General features: G+C 44.2%; 1 protein-coding gene across 2 annotated transcripts; it reads right to left on the bottom strand.

The window, feature by feature from the left end:
* Positions 1–3,550: 3,550 nt before the first annotated feature.
* On the bottom strand, positions 3,551–25,727 carry LOC147103047 (KH domain-containing, RNA-binding, signal transduction-associated protein 1-like). Of its 2 annotated transcripts, none has more exons than XM_085962321.1 (9): positions 25,559–25,727; positions 19,790–19,911; positions 18,717–18,833; positions 17,729–17,896; positions 14,142–14,263; positions 12,656–12,884; positions 11,597–11,664; positions 10,680–10,738; positions 3,551–5,702 (listed from the first exon to the last, which is right to left on the bottom strand). In XM_085962321.1, exons 1-9 carry the CDS (start codon positions 25,665–25,667, stop codon positions 5,605–5,607), a joined length of 1,092 nt encoding a protein of 363 aa, XP_085818447.1. In that variant the 5' UTR covers positions 25,668–25,727; the 3' UTR covers positions 3,551–5,604. The 2 variants fall into 2 exon arrangements, with proteins under 2 accessions (XP_085818447.1, XP_085818448.1); XM_085962322.1 differs by having other exon boundaries at positions 17,750–17,896; positions 25,559–25,726.
* Between the last annotated feature and the right edge of the window lie 160 nt (positions 25,728–25,887).

Here is a 25,887-nt window from a genome sequence, read left to right on the forward strand (position 1 = left end):
TCTCACCAAGGCCCTGTACAACTGTAGCAAGACATCCTTGTTCCTGTACTCAAACCCTCTTGCTACGAAGGCCAACATGCCATTTGCTTTCTTAACCGCCTGCTGCACCTGCATGCTTACCTTCAGCGACTGGTGCACAAGGACACCCAGGTCTCTCTGCACTTCCCCTTCTCCCAATCTATTGCCATTCAAATAATAATCTGCCTTCCTGTTTTTGCCACCAAAGTGGATAACCTCACATTTATCCACATTATAGTGCATTTGCCATGTTTCTGCCCAATCACCCAACCTGTCCAAATCGTACTGGAGTTTCCCGACATCCTCCTCGCAGCTTACCCTCCCGCCCAGCTTTGTGTCGTCTGCAAATTTAGAGATATTACATCCAATTCCCTCGTCCAGATCATTAATATATAGTGAACAGCTGGGGTCCTAGGACCGATCCCTGCGGTACCCCACTAGTCACTGCCTGCCACTCGGAGAAAGAGCCGTTTATTCCAACTCTTTGCTTCCTGTCTGCCAACCAGTTCTCTATCCAAGTCAGTACCTTGCCCCCAATCCCATGTGCCTTAACTTTACACGCTCATCTCTTATGCGGGACCTTATCGAAAGCCTTCTGAAAGTCCAAATACACCACATCCACTGGTTCTCCCTTATCTATTTTACCAGTTACATCCTCAAAAAATTCCAGTAGATTAGTCAAGCATGATTTACCTGTTGTAAATCCATGTTGACTTTGTCCGATCCTGGGGTAACATTAGCTACCCTCCAATCCATGGGTACCATTCCAGAGTCTATCGAGTTGTGGAAGATGACCAGTAATGCATCTACTATCTCTAGGGCCACTTCCTTAAGTACCCTGGGATGTAGACCATCAGGCCCTGGGGGTTTATCGGCCTTCAGTCCCATCAATTTTCCTAACACCATTTTCCTACAAATACTGATTTCTTTCAGTTCTTCTCTTTCATCAGACCCTATGTTCCCCGGCATCTCTGGGAGGTTATTTGTGTCCTCCTTTGTGAAGACAGAACCAAAGTATATATTTAGTTGGTCTGCCATTTCCTTGTTTCCCATTATAAATTCCCCTGATTCTGACTGTAAGGGACCCACGCTTGACTTCACCAATCTTTTTCTCTTCACATATCTATAAAACCTCAATGTGACTTACAAATGCAGTAAGCAAGAGCTTCTAACCTTGGAAAGTGAAGACCTATGAAATGGGAGCTTTTGTAGACCATTTGCAGCTGTCAAATCATCCCATGCTGACACAACACCCGACCTACTTACCGGACGTGATCCCGAGCAGCGGGGAAACTGTTGGTAAACTCTAAAAAATCAAAAGATAAGCTTAAAATAAGACTTAATTGCCTCTTAACAATTCATTTAATGATCTAAATTGTCTCCCCCACCACTTGATGTCGGGTCAGTTTTCTATTTTGACAGCTGACCCGCCTCCGATCCTGCCCTCAGCACTGATAACATTCTGGTCCAAATGATTAGTAGACTACCCCTCTCGTACCAAGACTACTGTTGCTGCCATTTCCAGAGACACAGACAACAAGCAGTTTGGTTTGTTTGTCGTCTCAGTTTCTAGCTACAATGACTGAAGCTCCAGTGCAAACACAACCAACCATTCATTTCAATCAATTTGAACTCCTTGGCTAGTCATTTCCTTTGCACTATGGGAAAGGTTTTACTGCAGAGGTAAAGAGCAACAGCCGACACACAAAGATGGGACTGATCAAAGGATAGAATCGAAGAAGACAGTCTGCAAATGGAACCTACTCAGGTTGGACAGTGACATCTCATTTGAGTGGGAGCTTGGGGCAGAGCTAGGCTGTGTGCTATACCCTCAAACCACAATTTGCAGTAGGGTTGGGTTTCCTAATCTAATACCGTTACGTTAGACAGATCATTTGCAAGAGTGCAAAACACACTATGATTAATTGAGGTGGTATAATCAATTAACTTGACCGGGGTGAAATGGCCACCAATAAAAATTTGCTGGTTATCTGCAAAGGCAAAAGATTCAATCCGATTAAATCCACCGAGTTCACCCTGACCCAATACAGTTGTGAGGAGTGAACTCTCATTTCATTCCCCTCCCTAAAGCAGACACCCCTTCAATGAGAAATGCCCCTCTCTCAGGGACCAGTTTGGGTCAAACAAAAGTGGCTTTCTTCATCCACACTCCTTGTTCAACAGGACACCATGCAATGATCATATTGGAAGCCTGAGACATTTATAGAATAGCAGCGTGCAAACATACATACCCAGCCAGATTTCCCAGCTCTCCAAGAATGCAGACTTCAGCAGGGGTTCCTGCCCTATGCCTGCAAAGGGAAAAAACTGGGTAAGGACTCAATTTGGGAGTAAGTGCATAACAAGGTGGTAAAAGCAGTTTGAATACTTCCATGCAAACTAGATTTACATTACACAGAAGGGCAGCATGCAACTCAAGCTTTTACAAATTGAAACAAACTTCAGAATTAAAGTTTGGAAAATAGATACAGCAAAAACAAATTAGTCTTAAATAGGCAAAATCTAAAATACATTTTATTAGTGCTCGAGGACAAAACCAATTTTCTTTTAAAGCTTTACCTGGACTGATCTATTTTTTTTTTTGTGTGCTTTGTTTCAAGTTTTAATTTAAAGCATTCAGCGTTTAGCAAGAGTTGCATTACATTCATGTTATGATGGGCAAATTTAGACTCTTTAATCAAGACAGGGTTAAAACAGAACAAGTTTATCACTAGTTAACACTAATTAGAAATTTATTTGCCTATTTTCCTATTTTAATGTTTGGAAGTTTCCATTTTTAACCATTTATAACTATAATAGTTACCAAGAAAGGCTGTATATACACCAGTGCCTTAAAATTACAGATTTAGCATTACGGTTACCTTGTGCATTTTGCGAGGTGGTTAAGGTTTAGTCATCCGTCCTGCGATATATTCCTTTAAAAAAATCAGCCATCATCTTTCATTTCATCATAAAGACATTGAGCCCTGTGAACTGACTGGGATTGCCGAGACTTAGTCACATTAACACTGAAAATTGCAAATACATTTTAAAACTCAGTATAGAAAGACATTAACGTTTTGTATTCATTAACCTTGGTCTTTTTTTTGGTTTTTGTTGTTAACTGTTACATCGGTTATTAGACTCCAAACACTGCAGTGCTCGGGACCCCTCTGGTTGGGCCCCGCGTGGGGTAGTGTCAGACGTACGATTTAACGGTGTTAGTCACAATAAAGAATCTACAAGGAATATTTTGCCTTTTAACAATTTTATGGTGAAGCAGTGGTCTTACCTCTATCTTCTTTACGTTTTGTTCACAGATAACATGCTGGCATAAACAAGTCCATTATATTTAATTTAGCAAGATGAAACCGTCTGTATTTGTTTATTTCACCGTTTCTGTACATATTAACCAAGATTTACCAAAATCCATGCAACAGGTTTAACAGGTTTTCTTTTAACTTTCAACTCATCCCAAGGACTTTATCCAAGCTATTTTTTTGGTAAAATGAAATCATTAGACACCGAGGTCTTTAAAGTTTATATAGTGAAAATGTTTATTGTACTGCAGAAAAAGAAGAGTTTTATATTTCTAAGGAAAAGAGGGAATTCAGTTTAGTTCTATACAAAAGAATTGAACTTTATTGACAAACTGCTGCAAACGTGTTTGACAAATGTTTAGCTACCTATTTAGGCAAGCTCACAAGGAGTGTAAATGCATATTTATGTCCAGGCACAGATTTCAAGGACAACAGACAATTGTGGTTATAAATTTCCAACTACATACATGAACTCATTTTAGCTGCAGTGTCCCTTTTTACATTAGCAGACAGACCCTCTCGAGAATTGCCATGAACACAAAAAAGAGGGGCAAAGAAAAATATGAAGCTGGGGGGGGGGGGGGGGGATGAAATGAATAAACCTCTAACTTCTCCAATTATTTTTGACCCTGGTAGGTCATAATTATTCTGGTAAAAGTCCAACTCTTAAAAGCAGAAGTTGTCAGTGTTTGAATATCAGGATCCCTGCTACCCAAGCACGTGAACCCCACGAAGCTTTTTCTGCAAATGGCAGACGAGCCACAATTGAATACACTCTCCCAGTTACTGAGTCCGCCCAAGCTGCTATCAAACACAACCCCCCAATTATAAACGAGGGGAAAGTCAAAGCTCCTAGAGCCCCATCGCTGCCTCATCACAAGAATCCCGAAGCAAATGTGTCGCTGCCTGCGATACCACAAACCATCCACCTGCTGAGTAAACAGAACGGTGGGAAAGGCCATACTTCTGTGGGAGCAGGCATACTGCTTCTGGAGTCATGTGAACCCCCAGTGAAACTGCACTGAAGATCAGCCAGGAAAGAAAATAAATTCACCCCCACACATCGGCCAAAACAGTCACTGACGCTGCAGCTTCTGTAAGGACGTCAGAACCAAAAGGGCGTCACACACCCCATGGCAGGACTGAAGAGAATGTTACTGAAGCCGCTCAGCCAGCAATCTAAACGTAATGAAACTAACCATAAGGGATTGTGTGGGGTCCAGTGGCTGAGAGCAGCGAGCGAGGGCCGGGTGATCTGTGAGAGCGAACCTGCCTGTCGTGAACGCTGTGCAATTTGGAGAAGTCCAAATCCACAAAGTACACATTTATGTATTTTCCATAATCCACCCCAGAACATGATCAGCCAGTCTTTGTACTGAACAAACCCACACCAATGCACAAGGATTACAGCCTGTGGTTTTTGTAAGCCAGTAACAAGATTTAAAAAAAATGAACCATTTGCAATGGTGACAAATCTGCTTTTCACTATCAGAAGTGAAACCGTTGCCTGTAGGGACTCTGCTACTGAATCACCAACATGTCAACCTCGAAGGGGTCTTTTAAAAAACAATCAAAATCAAATGTACACAACATCCCTTTATAAAAATCCTAAACATTTGCTCTCCTGGTTTTGAAGTACTTCACGTGACACCGAAACATTGTCCGATCGGGCTAAAAACACTGGATTTATACTGGGCCCCAAACACTAAACGTGTAGGTAGTAGCAAAATGACCGGCAAAGCATCGTTAATAAAAACAATTCAGTAAGGAGGCAGAGGGTGAATGGAATGTGGTGAAGATTCGATTTGACATGTTTGAAATGCAGCTCATGTAATCCAATGGGATTCTGCAACTTCAAAGATCATTTAAACATTGTCTGAACTGAATCATCAGAAATAAGTCATGGTAAACAAGTCTAAAAATACCTACACAGCAGAATGAAATTCAAGTGGCAAATAAAAGCCATCTTCACACGTACATGTAAATTGACAGATGCGTCAACAGTATAAAAACAAAACCAAAGCATTCTAATCATATGGGTTGAGCTGGAACTTGCTGCCCTCTAATTTATTGAAACAGATCATGCCAGAGTTGCACTACCATGGGTTTTAATGATCATCTAAACATGTACATAAACCAGGCTGCCCAATAAATGTCCAGAGTAGAAAACAAATGGACTATTACTTGTCTCACAGTTGATAACAAGATGGTGACCACAGAAGATTGAAGCAATTTATAAGGACGCACACGTGGTCAGAGGCCGGCCTTAGTATCTCCCATAGGGATGTTCTCTGTACATTCCCTTCAGTGGCCTCGCTGGTGGTGCCTTCATGCTTGCTCGCCCTGCATTCCAATCCTCCTGTCCTGTAAAGAAAAATAGATTGCATTAGACGCAGGCCAATACCCAAACACACTGCAAAAAACAAGCTCTAAGCTATACTGACGCCCACCTCCGTGCCCCACATGTAAATATGCACAGACACCAACAATCTCGGGCTCCTTACGATTGCTGTACACCAACTTACAATAAGTTTAACTACACAAAAGAACATCTATCCTGGGCCCCAACTATCAGCAACTCACTAACCCTGCAATCAGATACAAAATAGGGACCATTTCTCTCACCAGATGCAATGAAACTCATGCAGGTGTAGTCTGTGTCCCACAGTACACCATGAGCAGCTGCACAGACTGACACACCCACGCTTAAATGCAACTAAAATCTAACATGTAGCTTTTGATGATTTACCAACCCTTAAAAACTAAAATAAAATTAGCTGCAGCAGTTTGGATCTAGTGAAATCCACTGAAAGCCAGAATGGACACACCCATCAATTTTTATTTGATCACAACTGGCCCACTTTACATTTAAAATGGCTGCCCAGTGCCAACAAACAGTGCGACTTACATTTCACATTAATACTGGACAGTGGGGAGGGAAAGTAACAAGGTGGCCAATCCCTACAATGAACCAATTAATACACAGAAAAAGGACAAGTGTATAATAAACCACCAGTATTCAATTCTGTAGGAATTAACTGCAGGGTTGGGGTTATTGTCTCTGGCCAGTCAGAAGACTGAGCTGCTCCAGGGACCCCCGTGCGGTTTCGAAGCGCTCCCCTATTCCTGGTTCTGACCGCCGGACTTATTCGGTAGCGATGTAGACAGACAACGTGACTAGTGGTTTGGGTGCAAAACAGACCAGTATTTATTGAAACAAAAAGAAACTTAAAAATAATCGATACAACACACCTATGCCTGGTACAGCACTTTTGCTTAACACAGTTCACTTATCGTTTACTGCAGCACTCTTTTTGCTTAGTGGCTTTACTTAAATACAGCACCTTTAACTAGTGCAACACACCTTTAATACAGTACACTTTGCTCACTACAGCACCTCTGCTTAGTGGCTTTTACTTAAATACAGCACTTTAATACAGCAGTAAAGGGGCGGGTGCATTTGCTGAAATGTGCTGCTGTATATAAACCAGCCATTTTTAGAACATGTTTAGTAGAACAAAGGATCCCTCCATGTAAGTCAAGTGATGCAATAAATCGACTATTCAAAAGCTACCACCGGACTCAATCTTTTATTTTAATGCGTTGACCTCAGATTAGTGTGGTCCACTAGAATTAAGAGATCTAACACAGCTACTTAGTGTCCACTGAAGCACCTTTCTGCTTAGCGCAACACTGTTACTCAAATACAGCACTTTACTTCTTACAGATCACTTAATGTTCACTACAGCACTTCCCTGCTTAGTGCAACACTTTTACTTAAATACAGCACTTTTAATACAGCTTAGTGTTCACTACAGCACTTCTCTGCTTAGTGCAACACCCTTTTTAATTGCACTTTCAATACAGAACTCAGTGTTCACTACAGCACTTCTCTGCTAGTGCAACACTTACTTAGAGAGACTTGAGAAGCTATCTTATACCCCATTTGGGGCCGAAACCTTCCCGCCCAAATCCAGGTGCATCTGGGCTGAACAAAAGGGATCCAAACTGTCCCCATTGTCTGTGATGGGTTTGGATGAATTACCCATTTACCGTGATGGGCTTGTGAATGTATTCCCATTCATCGTACTGAGTTTGAATGGAGCGGTCTTGCTTTGAAAAAAAAAGCATGTCTTTCTAGAATTGCTGAGTAAACAGCTTTGAAAGTTAGTATAAACAAAAGTCATTGTCCTGTGGTCAAACTGAAACCACAGTCTCAAGTGGTTAATCCTTTGTAAACATAGTAGCAGTTTTTGTCGATTGTCTCTGCAGGGAGGGGAACTTCCTGAACTGCCTTTGATTGGCAGTTTGACTGCTCCATTGCCTCAGGATTTAGAAAAAATCCCAGCCCTTTCTCAGCCATCTCTGATCTTCCCTTTTCATATGTCCACAGTCTGTGTCCGGACATGAGGTTGGGCAGCCATCTTTGATTACCCCTTTTTCAGACATACACAAGCTGCCTTTTCAATGTCTTTTGTCTTCTGCCACAAGGTCTGACGGCCATTTTGATCACTGGATTTTTAAAAGGTATATTACCCAGGTATTCTTTAATCAAAATCAATCTTCGGAACTGTAGGAAATTTCAAAATTATTGCGAAATCCTTACAATTCGATAGGACACGGATACCCTATTGGGTTGATGGGCATTGGAATGGGATTATCCTTTAGCTTAAAACAAGTGCGACAGCAATATTGTCCAGAAATCCTGCTGGGACACAGACTGGACATGCACCCCAAACCACTTTGGGAAAGCTATTGAGCCCACACATTGGAAGAAGGGGAAAACAAAAATCAACACTAATTTAATGAATCTGACTTCATCACAAAGTCAGTGTCCTGGGAATAGTAGATTACACAGGGAAGTAAAAACAGAAAATGTGGGAAACACTCAGCTGGTCAGACAGCATTGGTGGAGAGAGAAACTAGAGTTAACATTTCAGGTCGATGACCTTCCATCAGAACTTGAAAGTTAGGTTAGAAACATAGGAGATAGGAGCAGGAGTAGGCCATTCGGCCCCTCGAGCCTGTTCCGCCATTTAATGAGCTCATGGCTGATCATCCAAACTCAGTACCCTGTCCCTGCCTTCTCCCCATATCCCTTGAGCCTTAATATATCTAACTCCTTCTTGAATATATTTAATGAATTGGCCTCAATTGCCCTCTGTGGCAGAGAATTCCACAGGTTCACCACTCTCTGGGTGAAGAAATTCCTCCTCATTTCTGTCCTAAATGGCTTACCCCTTATCCTTAGACTGTGACCCCTGGTTCTGGACTCCCCCGCCATCGGGAACATCCTCCCTCCATCTAGTCTGTCTAGTCCTGTTAGAATTTTGTAAGTTTCAATGAGATCCCCTCTCATTCTTCCAAACTCCAGACAAACAGCTGTGTGAAAAGTTGAAGCCAGGCAGGAGCTGACAAGACAGGAACGTAGCCACTCAACTCCAGCTCACTCCAATCAAACCGGCTGCTTTCTGCTCCTTTTTGTTGCAGAAAGAATAAGGCATTTAAATGAGTCAGTTGAACCGTTGCAGGGTGAGAGAGCATGAGCTCACCTGTGTATATGGGTGCACACATGTATGGTAAATATTCTGTGAAAATGTGGTGCAGCACAGTTGCACATAATCTGTGCCCACAGCCAAAACCACTGTGCCCACGAGGAAAGGGAGTCAGCCACAAGATTCCAGGCTGTCTACATCTCAGGTCTTCGCAGGTCAGTGCCTTTGCTCAAATCAATTACTTAAAAGCCTCAAGGCAAATAAAACCACAGTAAAAATAATCAGAGTCCACCAGAAACAGACAATACAGCTGCTGAGTAATATATTTAAGAATCCATGGCAAACATTTTCACACGTTAGGTTTGATGCCATCAAAATTAAAGCCATTATAAAAGTATTCCCACTGCATCAGGGGCCAGTGTTGGTCGCTCCTCGCATCAGGTCCAGAAAACCTCAGCACTGCAACAATCTGCTGTAACTTGAACATACTTCAGGCTCAAGATTTGATTATAGTAAAAACTTGTTACAGTACAGCACCAGCAATTTCAGTTAATTAGCTAAACAGAACCTGCCACATTACACTTTACGGAAATCAATTTTAACTGTAGCTAAATTTGGCAATATATATATACTCTTACTACAGCCCTCCCCGGGAGAGATGACAACATCAGCGAGGCCCCTACACATTGAGCAGCACCTCTTCTCACCCTGTGCTCAAGTGATTCGACATTTGGCTGCACTTTTACTTGTTATGCAGAACCAGTGAATTTAAGAGTTATACATTCCAATAAACTCACTGGATTTCCAACCCAGCTAAAGATGGTCACAGCTAGGACCCGCATCTCCCAACATACAACCACACTGACTCCAAAGCACCCTCTGAAGTACAAAACTAATCTGAATACAAGCGAAATTTGAATAAACAATGATATCACGTGAATACCAGAACCCAAATCACAACTGTGAACACACCCCTCAGGCTAATCCAGTCAGCTGTCTCATAATAACTAAAACAAAGGAAGAGCAGAGGAGAGGTAACAAAGCGTAGGTCCACACGGACAAGCACAACTGCAGAAATGGGGAGGAGGAGCATATGTGTGGAAAACAAGCATATCCCCACACAGCAAACGGAGCAACCAGGGAGGTATTATACCCGAGCCCACACAGCGCACGGAGCCCACACAGCAAATACACATGGATGCCAAGTCAGTTGAAATTTTCAAGTTGGAGAGCAATCGATTCTTCCTGGATATAAAGGATTTGAGGTACAGAACAGCCACGATCTTCTTTAATGGCAGAACAAGCTGGAAGGGCCGAATGGCCTACTCCTGTTCCTATGCAACCACTCGAGAGGATAGAACGCCATCTTATCAGCCCACTCCCTTTTTTCCAGTAACCCAGTGGATTTACAGCTAAGAAACTTGGTTTTTGAACATATCCACGTCTCCTCGGGGGGGGGGGGGGGGGGGGGGGGGGGAGATGAGTTGCAATGACGGGCCAAACACAGCAAGAAAGCACCAAGGGAAACTGAGCAGTGTACCAGCTTGCACGAAATGCTGAAAGGCCAAAAGCAACACCTTCCTGGGTTGCTGGTGAATGATAACTTGGCAAAGGATTCAATTTACTGCATTTTAGACAGCAGCTACACTTGGTACAACTTGTAATAAAACCGCACTGGATCACATTGAAACTCTTCCAACAAAGTACTAATTCACCCCAGCTGCCTGGCAATCACAGCTAGTTTACAACAGTGAGGCAGAAAAATCAATTATGGATCTCACTTTCATATACACATCAATAATCCAGCTTTGGACCAGCTCCAAAGAGACAACTCCCATTCACTCACCGTAATCCTCATAGGTTTCCTGCACTTCTCCGTGTCCATAGTCAAAATATTCAGCATCCCTGCAAAAAGTAAAATACAAAAAAAACTCTGAATCTTCACTGAATGCAGAGAGATTTTATTTTTTACTGGTGTTTTTGGTTCCACATTAAATTGGGTAATACGCCGTTACAAAATTCACAGCTTGTGTTTAAGTAGCTTCTTTCCTCAATGACTAGAGTATCAGAATTCTGCAAACCGTGCAAATCTCATCACAATCACAATCCCACCACGTGATGCATTCCTCAACTCCCTTCTACAAATGCAACGACGAGGGATATCTACACCTCCGATTTTATGCTAACTGCGCCGTAGGATCCATGTCAACTTGGGCCATGGTACAAGCAGAGTCAACACCTTCATCCCAGAATCCAGGTCACTGACTCAGAACAATGCAGCAACATCCAGATCTCAATGCCCTTCAGAGCTATAGGAAAGTATTTCAAAGAGCAGGCAATGGTGCAAGAGTGAGACTGAAGCAATATTTGCCTACTGGAGTCACAGTCTTAGGATAGCCTGCATCACAAACATGGTCCAGGTGACATCACATGAACCCCACGCTCACTTGTGTGGTAACCATTACAGGCCAACAGGCCCTGTTGCAGGCTATGAATTACAATAACGGAAAGAGCCCACCAACGCTCCCTCTAAGCTGTACACGTGCAGTAATCTGCAAGGTACCGCGCAGGCCGCTCCCAGGCTTTTCCATTGGAAACACTGCACATGCGCAGAAACCCTGCAGCCTGAGACTGAAGTAGCAGCAACTCCTATTAGAGGAGTGCGAGTGCACTCATGGGCTGAATCATGAAATTTGTAGATACCACACTTAGCTTCCACTGCAGAGGGTCATTACCGCTGCAAAAATCCCCAACTCCACTTACCCCTGGGATTGGTCATAATAGTTTTCATAACTATCATAGTTCTGTTCTGCATATCCATCATCATAGCCCTGCAATGTTTAAAAACAAGTTCTGTTACTCACAACATTCATCATGAGAAATAACTTGCGCCAGAAATTCTAGGTCAGAACAGGTCCTTTCATAATTAAATATCTGCAATGCTACTGTGCAGAGCTATTCGATATTGCACAAGGGACGTGAGACCCAGGCACAACGATTTAAAAACTATGCAATACCCGAAGCTAAATTAAATTTCCCATATTCATCTTAATCTTGTTCTACTCCGGACCAGTGACATCTGAAGCACCAGCTCGAGTACAAACTACCAAATTCTGCAATGGCTATTTATCAAAATGCTACATAAACCAAGGAACATGGCATCGATTTCCATTATTGAATATTCCTTTAATACACCGGCCCTAGATTTCCTGCCTTTATAAATACCTTGAACTATTCTTTACACAAATATGATCGATGTCAGGCCGTAGAATAAACCTCAATTCATTCTAAAGAATTGCAGCTCTTGCAGATACCCAGCGGTCAGTCATTATAGGTACAAATCTCTGCCCGGTAAGTCAGGTTTGTACAAAAGGATGTGCTAGGTCAGAGGAGCAGTAGCACAAAGCATAGTATCAGTTACACTGGCCTGCTGGTTTTATTTAAAATCTGACTTTATAGGCATTCCCAAATTCCTGGGATAGATCAGTCCCTTCTATAGAATTACACCTTTCGTGTTAAGTACTACTTAGGCTCTCAATCCAATGCAACACAGTATGGCAACTCATCCCACGCTGGCATGGTAATACTCTGCTGCATGACCACTGGGGAACAGGGTGAATATATAATCTAGTTACTAGTGGCACTTGAAAACAAAAGCATCGCACAAGGGCTTTTAATAGCATTTAAATTCAACGTCACAGATTGCATCTCCAATCTACCTTTGAGTATTATGACAGGACTAAACAGCCCCCAAAGCTCACGCTATACAAGAACTGTGTCCTAGCCACACAAATTAATTGTAGCATATATTCATGTGCTTACATATTCATCGTAGCTCTCTTGAGCAGGTGGAGGGTGCAGCGGCTGCCTGTATGCTGCAGGTGCGCCCCGAGCACGAGGCGCTGGGGCACCCCTTTGTGCTGAGGCGGCACCACGTCCGCTTGTCACTTCCCTGCGTCCTCCGGGTGCTCCCCTCACAGCTGCTCCACGTGTCATTGCACCTCGTGGTCCATACTGCGGGGAAGGAGGTGGTGGTGCCGCACCACGGCCCCTAGAAAGCAACATATTACAGAGAAACAGACGGCAAGTTAGTGGCAATGTGCGAAGCAAACCTCCTTTTACCACAAGTCCAGATAAACAGAGCAGACGCTTCAAAGCTTTATCAGCAGAATCCAAGAGAACAGCTGTTGGGACTTATAACAAATCCTTTAGAATGCTGCCACCTGCAAGTTAATGACATCTACTTTACAGGTTAACATGTAGTGCTGCCATTGCACCCTCTCTAAAGGTGACTGCTCTCCGCACAAAGTATTTCCATGAAGAGTACACTTAATATCGGATACAACTAGTGACTCATGCTGCTGTCAGGCAATGAAGCCTCCAACCGTTCAGAAGCACTCACATGCAAAAGTGGAATTTCTAGTATGTGGTAGCATGCAAATCCCACAACAGACCCAGATAGATGACACAGCAAGTAAACTGACTCACACTCAGGAGGACACAAAGAAGGGCGGCAACATAAACATATAATGCCTGTAAACATTCATGAAATTTAGATTACTGCAACAATGAGAAATGTTGCTGGAGGTACTTAAGTGACTGGATACGAAATAAGATTTAATGATGGTGTATACTGCACCGATAAAGAGAGATTCCACTCAAGCTCCTCATGAAGGAGATTAACTCTCAGCATCTTTGAACACATCAATATTCAGTTCACACTTAATATCCTCTGGGTGTAACATTTGGAAATCAGAAGAACAGAGCTTAGCTCCCTCTGGCTCCCACAGCTGTAACTCTGGGATAGTGCTTCCATCTACTAGCAACTGTGCTTCTCCAGACAACACACCTCACACAATGCAGCAAAGTGTTGAGGGATATTCAAAAGGAACAAATCTGATTATCTAGAAGAGGCACAATTTTATTTTCTCAGTCAAACTCTGCATATGTGTGCCTGTGCAGGAAGGAAGCAAGAAGTACAGTGAAGAGTTTTCAAGTAGTATTCTGAGAGGATGCAGAGTGAGAGTTTCCAGAGGTGGGAATGCAGTAACTGAAATGCTTAGCGCAGACAAACCAAAACCAAGATCATCCCAAGGCTGATCCCCACTCTGCGCTGAGTTAGCTGATCTGAACTGGGCCAGCAATCGAGATGGTACAATTTACCTCAGCATGCCTATACTAAGGAATGAGGGGGAAAAAACACACTTGATTTTTACATCTGATCAGTGAGGTCTGCTGGGCTGCAGATTTGTATTTCAGGTCCCCAGCATTGACCCCTCTTTCAGCCCAATCATCTTGGAACCTTTACCTTGCAAGTGGTACAGGTGGAGCTCCGCGGCCACGTACACCTCTCCCACGGGACGCCTCTTGTCCACCATTCAAGTACGCAAGCTCAGTTAGCTGCTCCTGCCTTATTTCATCATTGTAGTCCTGTTAATACAATTAAAGGAATGATTTATAAATCAACTACAAACAATTAACAGTGGTACAGCAACCCTTCAACACCACAGCCTACATGGCAGAATTCTGGATCCTGGGCCACTTCCTTCTGCATCTCAGTTCTCACTAACCAAACTAGTGCAGTGTTTTATCACTTGCTCTCTCGCGTACGTTTCAGTGGCTGGATCTGGCGGCCAGTTTACTCTTTCTCCCTCCCCCCCACCCCCAACAAGTCTCAATGACACAGCTCCTGCACATTCTGCAGCTTTATCACAGAAATCACAGAAACCCCACAGTGCAGATAGAGGCCATTTCGGCCCATCGAGCCTGCACCGACACGTATCCCACCCGATCCCCGTAACCCCTACACCAACACATATCCCACCCTATCCCCGTAACCCCACGTATTTAATCCCCCTAACACTAAGGGTCAATTTATCATAGCCAATCAACCTAACCCGCACATCTTTGGACTGTGGGAGGAAACCGGAGCACCCGGAGGAAACCCACGCAAACACAGGGAGAATGTGCAAACTCCACACAGACAGTCGCCCAAGGCCGGATTTGAACCCGGTTCCCTGGTGCTGTGAGGCAACAGTGCTAACCACTATGCCACCGTGTCCTTGGTAATATCAGTTCACATGTTCCTTCTCCTTAACGAGTCAGAACATGCTCAAAACTGGCATAATCCTCAACAACTTCCTGAACGCAGTACTTCCATTTTAAAACTTAAACTCATGACAGAGAAACCAAATTCCCATCCCATCAGAATGCTGGGAGCCTCAGGCCAAACAGCGCATCCAGACCAGATGGTTCATAGCAAGAATCAGCTGTAGAAACTTCGAATAGTGTATGTCAAGCTTAATTCGAACATGATCAATGAGCAGCTGGTGTGTGTCCAATTAGTCTGATAAGTCTGTAAGAGTGAAAATTATAACTGTAAAGCCACACTGGCACTCCCCTATAGGATTATAGTCTTGCTCAACCCACACTTCAGTCAAGGGCATTAGCGTTTCAGAAGGGTATCAGTGTAACGGACACTATGGGCTTACTCACTTGACAATCCTTATTCTAAGTTAATTGACGGAAAATTACTGAAATTAACATTAAAATATTGAATTACTGTCATTCCAGCTTTAACATCTACTTCAGAAAAAAGAATTCTCACTTCAGCTGGCAAAATACTTAAATTGCACCAGCATTAACCAAATGCAATTATGCCACAGTATTTAGCTTGGCATCACCCATCCCAACACAAGAGCACATGCAGTGTACATCAGAATTAGTGGTCATTTGGTACAGCAATGTGGTGGAGTTAGTAAACAACAAGCACCTTACCAATAGGTAGCTCTGGAGACTAAGTAAATGTATATACAGTAACCCCACAACCAAGCAACTGGACAGGGGGCAGTAGTTAAAGACTAATTTTTTTTAAATTAAGAAACTCCAGTGAAGGGCTAAGGCACATAGTACACACCACCACCACAGTGAATAGGGTAGGAAAGACTACAAGACCAATCATAGAATCTTACAGCACAGGCGGCCATTCGGCCCGTCGTGCCTGTGCCAGCTTTTTGAAAGAGCTGTCCAATTAGTCCCACACCTGATCAAGAACAGTCCGAAGGAAAAGCCCGATTAAAGAGGTGGGTTTTAAGGGGGGGGGTCTTCAGGGATGGAAGAAGTGATCGAGGCGATACCAAGTTGAAGTTTTAAAAGCTTCTGATTGCAAGATGAAAGGAAACTAAGGGAGGCAAGTTTACACAGCTTTGTAGGGGGTTAGAGCGGGAGATGGCACGCGGTGTCTTGAATTCTGCAGGGAGATGGTGTGCAACGATTTGTTTACAACATCCCAGTCTTTCATTCTCACTGTACCTTGCACAGCTATTCCATTATTCGTTCGATGTATTTTTTTAATCTCTCCCTAGAGTATGGCAGCCCAACAAATAATGGGCTTGTCTATAACAGCAGTAAATTGATCTCCAACCTTTCCCTTCCTGTGGATGGAGTTTCAGGGATGTACATTAGAGCAGTCACTTCAGAATACAGGACTGCTTTTGTTCCAGACATTGTTTCTCTGAACATAATTAACCCCAACAAGCTGACAACATGCATACACTGCACTAGTGGAATAAATGCGAGACTCTGCTCAGTCCAATGACACTAACTCCTTCACTAAGTGTTTGGGGTCTTGGCTGGGGGTGGGGGCCATTGACAAACTCTTAACAATACCTGCAGAGACATCTGCCTTACTCCTAGGAAGCAAGCCCCCGTCTCTCTCATACGTTGCTGTCTGAGGCTGGGGTGGGGACAAAGCAAACAAAGGAGAGAAAACACACACAAAGCTCAACCCTCGTGATCGCAAAGGACTTGTCGGTCATAAAAGCAACGCAACTGCAAGAACTACAGGCCACACTGAATCTTGCAAACGGATTAACAAGCTTTTCAATTAAACTTCCATTTCAAGCACCCGTTTACGTAACCTTAATCTAAATAAAGCAGTTTTCCCCAGACTAATGGGATAAAATGCTCCTCACCGCTGCAGAGACATATGCAGGAGACAAGACTGGGCACTCAACTGGGTTTCCACCATGGTGGAACTGGCTCGCACCCCAGTACTGCCCATAATTGTGCACCAAACTGCAACGTCAGGGATAGCTGATGTAGGAAGTTGCAGGGTCTCAGTGGGTGGGCCCTCCTCTTGGGTTAATAAAGTCGTCAAGGCAGAATTTCGCTCTGGCCTTAACCACGCTGTCCTAGAGCTGGGAGTCCTACACTGAGCAAAATGGAGAAGTGCTCCATTTCATAGGATTATTCTCACTTTCAAAGCACAATTTAAAAGAATCAAATGCTATTATGTAAAACTGGCTCTCAAAAGTAGGTTTCCCCACAGAAGCATGCCAACCAAAAGGAATTATGACAAAACCCGATTGGCAAGGAATCCAAATTAAGCTGACCTGCGTCAATCAAAGGTCTCACTTCTGTGCATATTGATCCCGGCGGAGCAAGATAGGCATTTGCAAAATTTAATTACTGTGTGTGAGAATCGAGTTAATGAGAACTTATAGCAAGGTGTGAAAAGTTATTAAATGTGTATTTAACAGATAATGTAATTGAGTGAGGAAATAAAACAGTCCCACTGGCTCCCTGCCACAGACTGTGATACAGTCGCACAACATAAGCCAGACGAGCGTTTTTGTGATGTGCATTTATCCCACTTGTACATGTCCGATTCTCAGCTAATCCAAGCCATCCTATATCGCAAAATCAAACTCAAATAGATGCAGTTGAGAAGTGCACCATACTCTGCATTTAGTTGATTGTAGTCTTGATCTGCAATGATCAAATCGGCTGAAAGGCAAGACCGACTCATTTCATTCACCGTCAGTGTAATGGGGAAAGGGGGAGACAAGTGAAACTCACACGTGGAATCATTGCTGTAGCCTGAATCTCACTTACAAGATGAGAAATGGGACTCACAGGAATAAGGAATTTTTTAAGCTCCTCCATAGCGTGGTACATTCGTGAATAGGCCTCGGTTGGGGGTGCAAAGACTTCAACAAGAACATGCAAATCACTGTTCAAGTGTGCGTACTTGGCTTCTCCTCCCTTGCGGAGCTCGTCTTCCTAATGAGATGGAAAGAAAAACCCGTTAGTAATTAACACAACAGATACCGAGCACCACGCACAAGCCAAGCACTGGCATCGATCAGCTGCCAAATTCCTAGGATTTGTTGATGATCCTGCCAACGGTACGTTAGACCATTTCATACGCCCAAGGATTTTGCTCCTCCAAAGTGGGTGCTCGTACCAGGGTACAGGTCCACTGATGCTGGCCAACCTCAGTATCTCAAAAGTGATTACTGTTCTTGAGCTTATGCATGTAATTCACTCATGGAAAGAAACACAACCAAGTTCAAGCCTGTCCTCATCTGAACTAAACACGTGCATTTTTCAAGAAGCAGTCACTGGATAATAATCAGTATTTGGACCCCTGTCTATTTCCCCCCCCCCCCCCTCCTTTCCTTACATTACAAAAGCCAATTGTAATGTCCCTGCCAACACTTCAACTGAGATTATAACTCAGTCAAGTGACTGATCAAACCGGACGTCCTTTATTCTCTGTGAATGGCCATGAATCAGATACAGGCAGCGAGACATAAATTACACTAATTCTCATACCTATAATATTTCAACACCGACTCACTCAGCTCACACCATCTGAACATACAAATCCTCCAAGATCTGACAAGCTTGTGCAAAACTGTATTAGCCATCCTATAGGAATGGATTCATCCGACGACATGGAGGTGAACTTCAGAAGCTTGCATAAATGGCCTGTGATCAGTACAATTCACCTGGGACACATCCTTTGCACCCCACCTGCTGTTCCAGTCAGATTATTCATTGCTGATTACACAGCCCCCTCCCAGCACAGTATTCTTACCTTGGCCTTGTCTCTCATCGAGCCTTTCCCAAGGATGGACATTTTTGTGCCGGTTTCTTCCTGTAGCCGCTTTAATGAATTTCCTCTTGGTCCAAGCAGTTTCCCTACAAAGTTGAACTGCAAAAGCATTAAAAGTTAATGCAGAACTACATTATAACAGTGACTACACTTGAAAAAGTACTTCATTGGCTGTAAAGTGTTTTGGGACGTCCTGAAAGACAATATACAAATCCAAGTCTGTCTTTACTTTAATATCACCTGCTTTACAACATAAGGACTGACTAGAAACATTTTGCATGGAGTGGGGAAAGGGAGAAAGATTCCCCAAGCTTCATCCCAGATGCAACAAGTCCCCTAAAATGCAGTCTCCAACCTACTCTTGGATGAATGATGAGCAGAGATAGGTCCTGCAGTCTCTTCACATTTACAGCCAAGTTTAATTTACACAGCATCCCGCTCGAGCACTGCCAAAGGGAAAGTGCATATGCTATGTAATTGCACCATGACACGAGTGACTTATGATGCATGAAATGGATACAGGATGGGTGCTACAAAAATCATGGCATAATGTCATGATACAGGCATACCTATACATAACACACTGTGCTGCCACGTATGCAGCACTTTACTGGTACAGTTACAACCGACAACCAGAGACAACTCCCACCCCCACATGGGTCACTAACTGCAGGACACCCAGGTTAACAAAAAGCTTTTACAACCTCATCTTTCCCCCACCCCAGAATACTGCTCACCCTCTGTAATTCATGTGCTCTCAGTCAGCACAGAAGCTGAAATCTGTTCCCACAGCCACAATACTAGAATGCTGTGGAACAGCACTGTTTCTCTGGGGCTGAAACAATGCTGAACAATCGCACTGCACAACACTGCTTCCCTCCGCAGTAAGCAACACAAATGCATCGACAGTCACACTAACCAGTACAAACTAAAGGAAGAGTCAAAGAAATACATTTTCCTCCCCCGATCTAAAGCTTTGTCCACAAAGCATCAGAATTGCAAAGCACGGTCTTAACTCTAAACCAAGACACGTGCAGTGCAGCACAAGTCCTTACCTTAGGGAATTGTGCGATCGGTATCAGACAGCGCTCAGAAAGCTTGATGTTTTTCTGCGTCAGAACATCCAGAAATCTCTTTTCATCCTCTTTCTTCTCTCCTTTCTGAACCTTATCAATTTCTGGAAAATAAAAATGCAAAATAATTAGAAACTCCTCTACCAAGCACATGGTACAGCGGTCTCAATAGTCACTCAGTTAGGAAGAAACATTCCTACTAGGTCAGAACAGATAACTGACTGAAAAGTGAACACAGATGGACATGGGACTGCTACTGAAAATCTAATTTCTAACTAATTTCATGTTTAAGTTGCATTTTATTCTAGTCTGCATTCAACCAAACCTGACCAGAATGCACTCTAGCAATATGTGAGCACAGAGATGGGGGTCTCAGCATCTAGGAGCGGGAGGGTGCAGGCTGGAGACACGAACAGGGAAGGTGCTTCATAGCGCCAGGAACCAGAGTCCGGTAGTATCAAGGGTCACTGGAACCAGACAACCTTGTGGGAGAAGAATGCCACGGAAAGTGGGATTCAAATTGAGGCAGTCTCTTTCAATAATGTCCCAAACCCAGGCAGAAAATGCACCCATTAGTGCAGTACTGATGAGCTTGCTGACTTAATATGTGTTTAATAAACTTGAATTTAAAAATACCAACACATTTTACCACATGGAACACTCAAAAGTTCCGTGTTGATGCGATTTCCAAGTCTTAAATATTTAAAAATCCCAAAAACCCGTCAAAACCACCACAATAACTGGTGCTGCCGATCACAGGTGTCATGTTAATAAATTCCATCGCCTCGCTGAAATAAAACTTTTGAAAATTAATTTGCTAGATTCTTTCAAAGTCTTTTGGAAAAAGGGAAAAAACTCAAATCCTCAGGATGAGGGGGGGGGGGGGGGGGGGGGGGGGGGGGGGAATGATGCACAGTTCCAGCCCTGCTGCATCACAAAACAGGGCTACTCTTGCTGCCCCTTTTCTTAGTTCTGGGAGACAAGCATGGTGAAATAATTACTTCACACCAATCTGACATGGCTTTGCAGGGAAGCATTCACTGCACCACTTTAAATGGAGACGACCAGGCAGAACATTTAAATAAAGCAGCAAACTAGTGTAGCGACTGACTCTTAGTACGACAGGTAGCAGCACAAAAATAACCCACGCCCTAGGGGGACAACAAAAGAAAAACATTTTGCACATGACTCAGTACAGAGCTCACCACAGAAAATAACCAGGCCTTAGAGTCGCCCCCCCCCCCCCCCCCCCCCACTCGCAAGGTATTTTTCCATTAGCCTTTGTTCAATTTATTTACAGTAAAATCCCGGTTCTTGTGGGTCACGCCATATCTGGAGATGTAATCGCACCATCCACTGATGATGGAAGTTTAAGATATAGTTAGATTTGGGCCAACTCGTGTGCATGAGCCAGAAGACTTCCCGCCCTCGACAAGATGGACGCCAGAGCAGCCACAAGATCGATCCCTGGGCTCAGCATTAAAATGGGTTATGATTACTAAATGTGCTGGGTGATTACAACTAGCCTCTGAGTTAGAATGAATTCCTCTCTACGCAGGTCTGTAATAGAGCATGAACTCATCACTCCACTAAAGCTGCATGTGATGTTAAAAATGAATGACAAGCCCTGAAGCAGCAGAGAAAAAGTATCAGTGTGGTGGGTTTTATATTGCACTAGATCTTTACCTCACCATTGTGTAAAAAGATGCACTTTCTTGGCCGAGAACAAAAGATATTCTCTCAGTGATCTGCTTTTACATACTCGATACTACAGCTTTGATCATTTATTTGCTTTAAACATTCGAGGCACACACTTGCATCGAAGCTCAGGAAAATGCCATGCAAGGTCACCCATCATTTTAAAAACTGCAAATGTTTATTCATGCTGTGATTGTCTCAATTCATTCTTACTGCATTTGTTAGCTACTGTACACTGGTTCAGAGACAGGACACTGCACAGCCCAGTTTTCTAAGCACGTCCAATAGAATCAGATATTAAGTTATAATGATTTTAATCTCAGTTTGTTACCCATATCTGCTGCACATAATGTAAAGTCACTGACCTGCTTCCAAATTAATGCTACCCAAAGCAATAATCAACCGAGGGCAGAATAACCCAATTCTGTCCAATGCAGTTTGTAATGCAGAAGATCTTCCTTTTAAAACACACCTTCCTAGCAACAATTCCATAGTATTTCACCCCAAATCAAAGTTACCAGCCACAACTACATCCTTCCCATCAGCCAATAAACAAAAACTGAGGTCAACAATACTCTATTAAAGCACGGCCAGGGGAACTTCACATATCCAAGATTTATTTTATTTTAACAAACATAAGCCATTCATACTGTTGTGTTGTGAAATCAGCTCAATCAAATGTAGGTACATAAAGTATTGTACATACGGACTCCAGTAAAACCAAAACTAGTACTGGGAAAGCAGCACAGGTTTCCATTGTAGCAGGTGGTTGTCTGACAATTTAATTAGGCAACTCCAAAGATATGTATTAAGACAGAACAATATACAATATAGCATTGGTTAAGAAACGTTGGCGGCTGTATTGCAAATCTTCAGTTTTACAGCCAATATCAGACAAGAACACAGTCCCAAGAGCCACGAGATGTGTCAAGAATGCAGGATCAGAGTGCCACCCTGCTGCAATCTTTCCTACACATGGAATGATAAACAAGCTGTGCACTGCAGGGACACCAGTCATGGAATGAGACCAATCAGATCCGCTGATAGTTTGGCAAGCATCATCACTGGCAGTAAAATCTATTTCAAACAAACAGCAAAACTTGTGACCAGCATTTGCCCCTTACAGATGTTTGGACAGGGCCTTTGCTACATACTGCTCCAATAAGCTCATATATATATATACACACACATAATATAAACATAATACAAAAGACAAGGCTTGAACTGACCCAGGACACAGAAAATGCATCCTAAAGAGACCTGTTAAATTATGCACAGCTGCCCTTTAGCATCAGACCACCACTGAGTACACAATACAATACTCCTCTCCAGATAAAGCAGCGTATCTACCAACTCACTTCAAGCAGCACCACAGGAGACCCGCTTGGATTTTCTCAATTTTACACTTTCACGTTTCTGGAATTACATCCATTACAGAAAGCCTATCTTTCACAGCGAAGCCTCAAGAAAGCTGGGCATCCAGGAGAGAGACAAGAAATCTCGAGAACCATTTTCAACAACCTCGTTATCAAGCAATTCACTTCAACACCTCCCACAGCTGAGATGTGTGGATGAAAGTCTGATTTCATGTCTACCAAAATTCAATAAAAACTTGTCAACTAGCTTTTAAAAGCAGCACTCCAGCACTGCACAGATTGCACCACTTCAGCTTACAAACTGCTGCAGGATGGGTGGCAGTGCAAAAACAAACAGTAATTTAAACAAACCAATCTACAAAGGAACTTTAGCCAACCCACAGAGTAAATTATTAGTGGTGTTGATATCATTCATACATTATGTATAAAAAGCTGTGACAGTGAACCTGATCTCTCACTGTTCCTTAGACGAGATCCAGACTTTTGTATAGGTGACACTGCCATCAGAGCGGACAACTTCAACACAAACAAATGCCAAGCACAATCTGGTGACCTAACCACGTACAGTAGTTTGAAACAGTTATCTACTGTACCTTCAACACAATCACCTAAACTGGCTTAAAAACACCAAATGCTGCAAACACTCATCTGTGCAGAGAAGGTGGTTGGGTGAACCTTTCAGATTGCTGACCTTTCGCCAGAATGGCAATTTGTTACAGCTGAACAGCTTATTGGAAGGAACAAAGCCAGGGAAAAGGGAAGGGGAGAGAAAAAAGGGGTCTATGAGTAAGTGGAGGCTAAGAGGTGATTAAATGATAGAAGTGATAAGGGTATGACTAAAGGAGGCGATAACACGAGAATTATAGAAAGTGACCCAGAGGATGCATAAATCCAGGATAAATCTGGCAAAGTGGAGAAAGCTCCAGGTTGAAGAGGCAGGTGATACCATGGGTGCAAACCACCAATGGAAACTCACGACACAGCCAGCAGGGTGACTTGCACCCCTGGTATCTCATCTGTCTACTCCTTCCACATGAAAAACCTTGGACTTCATGACTAGCAATGTTAAGCAGTACTCAATCCTCATACTGCAGTCATTGAGATTAGACAGAACGACACAGGCTGCCGATTGCAAAAATCGTCGAGAGTCAACAGATAAGTCTGATAATGAAAGTGCCATGACCTCAAACCTGCGAACTCAAGGAAACAGCTAAACCAGGCTGTTTCCATCATAACTACAAATAAAGTACAAGAGCACTCAGCTGGTTAAATTCATTCCACCACAAAACAAGGCGAATGCAACAGCCACAAATAAAGCAGAAATGACCAGCTACAAATTGGTATGTCCAAGGGAGGAGGCATCACAAATGCACTTCACTGTAATCCTTGAACTCCTGAATCTCAGTACTCTACACCAACTAACAAAAACACTAGTCTACTGTATACAATTAATTCTGCATTGGGTATGCACTTCCCACCCACAAACCACTCAATGTTTGGTCATGCCTTTCCGTCAACATGGTCCAGGTGGCTGCGTGGAGAATGTTTCTCATCCCAAACATATTATGCAATTTGCATCATATATCAAAGAGTGACAAGCAAATAAAGTTTGTAATTTACATATAAATCCACTTGCCTTTGATAATTCATAGCAAATTTTATAATTTATCAAATTTACTGCACATGTCAGCCACAGCTCACTGGGAGTACTCTCGCCTGAATCAAAGGATTGAGAGTTCAAGTCCCACTCCAGAGACTGGCGCCCATAATCTAGGCTAACACTCGTGCGGGGCTGAGGGAGCGCTGCACTGTCGGAGGTACCGTCTTTCAGATGAGGCGTTAAATCAAGCGGTCTGCACTCAGGCGGAGGTAAATCTTCCGACTATACATTTTCGAGAACAGTGGAGTCCTGATTAATATTTATCTCAACACCTCAAACAAATTATCTGGTCACCACGTTGCTGTTTGTGGAATTTTGCTATGCGCAAGTGCTTACACTCCCTTAGCTGTGAGGAGTTGTAGGATGTCCTAAGGCCGTGAAAGGCGCGATATAAAGGAAAGACCACAGACCCCGCCACCGCTCGGCAGCGCTGCACGAATTCCTGGCGATCAGCGCCTTGTTAAACAACCTACAACCGCTGAGAGCCAGCCCCGCATCCTCTGCACCCCACGGGACTAACCCACCGCCCGGGCTCTCGGCTCGGCTCGGCCCAGCCCGCGGCCCCAATCACGCTCACTCCCCGAGCACAATGGCGACCTGGACCGCTGCCAACTCCAGCTGCAGCCGCTCGGGGAAGCGGGCCCGGCCGGCGGACAGTGAGCTGAGCGGCGGCGGCCTGGTCACTGCCCGCGCTCCCCTCCCCCGCCAGCCGCCCCGGGCCCACGTGCCGTTCCCTTTGTTCCGGGCCGCGCCGCCGGGCCTATTTAAAGAGACGCCATGGCGCCGGCCTCAGGCTCAGCGGCCTCGCCCAGGGGCCTATTCGGATCGCGGGGGGCTCCAGCGGGAGCCCTGAACTCCCGGGCCTGCTCCCCGGGCCCGCTGGGGTAGGAAGCCGAGGTCGGGCACCAAGTGGCGCGCAGGCCGCAGCTCGGGCCCACGTGCTAGGCCCCGTGCGTCAGAACCACCGCCCGGCCCGGCCGGGGCTCATCTCCGCTCCGCCGGCAGCCTGGCCCTCACCTGCCGACAGCAGCCGGGTGGCGTGCACGAAAGACGGGTCGAGACTGTCCTTCTCGGCCATGAGCTCGGGCAGGTACTTGTCGCTCGCCATTTCTGTCCGCTCAGTCATTCGGCGCCTCCGTTCGCTCTCCGTCTGCCCGCGCGCACCAACCGCCGCCCGACTAATACCCCGCCCGCCCACCGCCGCGTCACAGCCCCGCCCGCAGTCCCCTCGCCTACTGGACAATCCCCCGCCAGTCACAGTGATTCTCACACCCCATTCATCAGCTGTGCTGTCAATCAGGCTTTGCCGGGACCATCCCCGTTACTTACCCAGCTAGCCAGCCTAA

Source organism: Somniosus microcephalus, chromosome 20 (assembly GCF_052327205.1).
Source record: "Somniosus microcephalus isolate GS21.2 chromosome 20, FLI_Smic_1.0, whole genome shotgun sequence".
Lineage (NCBI taxonomy): Eukaryota > Metazoa > Chordata > Chondrichthyes > Squaliformes > Somniosidae > Somniosus > Somniosus microcephalus.

Excerpts from the sequence above, each read along its gene's own strand:
- LOC147103047 (XM_085962321.1), bottom strand. The coding sequence starts at position 25,667 with ATGACTGAGCGGACAGAAATGGCGAGCGACAAGTACCTGCCCGAGCTC. Across the intron at positions 17,897-18,716 it reads CGATGAGAGACAAGGCCAAG|GAAGACGAGCTCCGCAAGGG; the intron begins GTAAGAATACTG and ends CCATCTCATTAG. Across the intron at positions 14,264-17,728 it reads TGAGTCCCATTTCTCATCTT|GACTACAATGATGAAATAAG; the intron begins GTAAGTGAGATT and ends TTGTATTAACAG.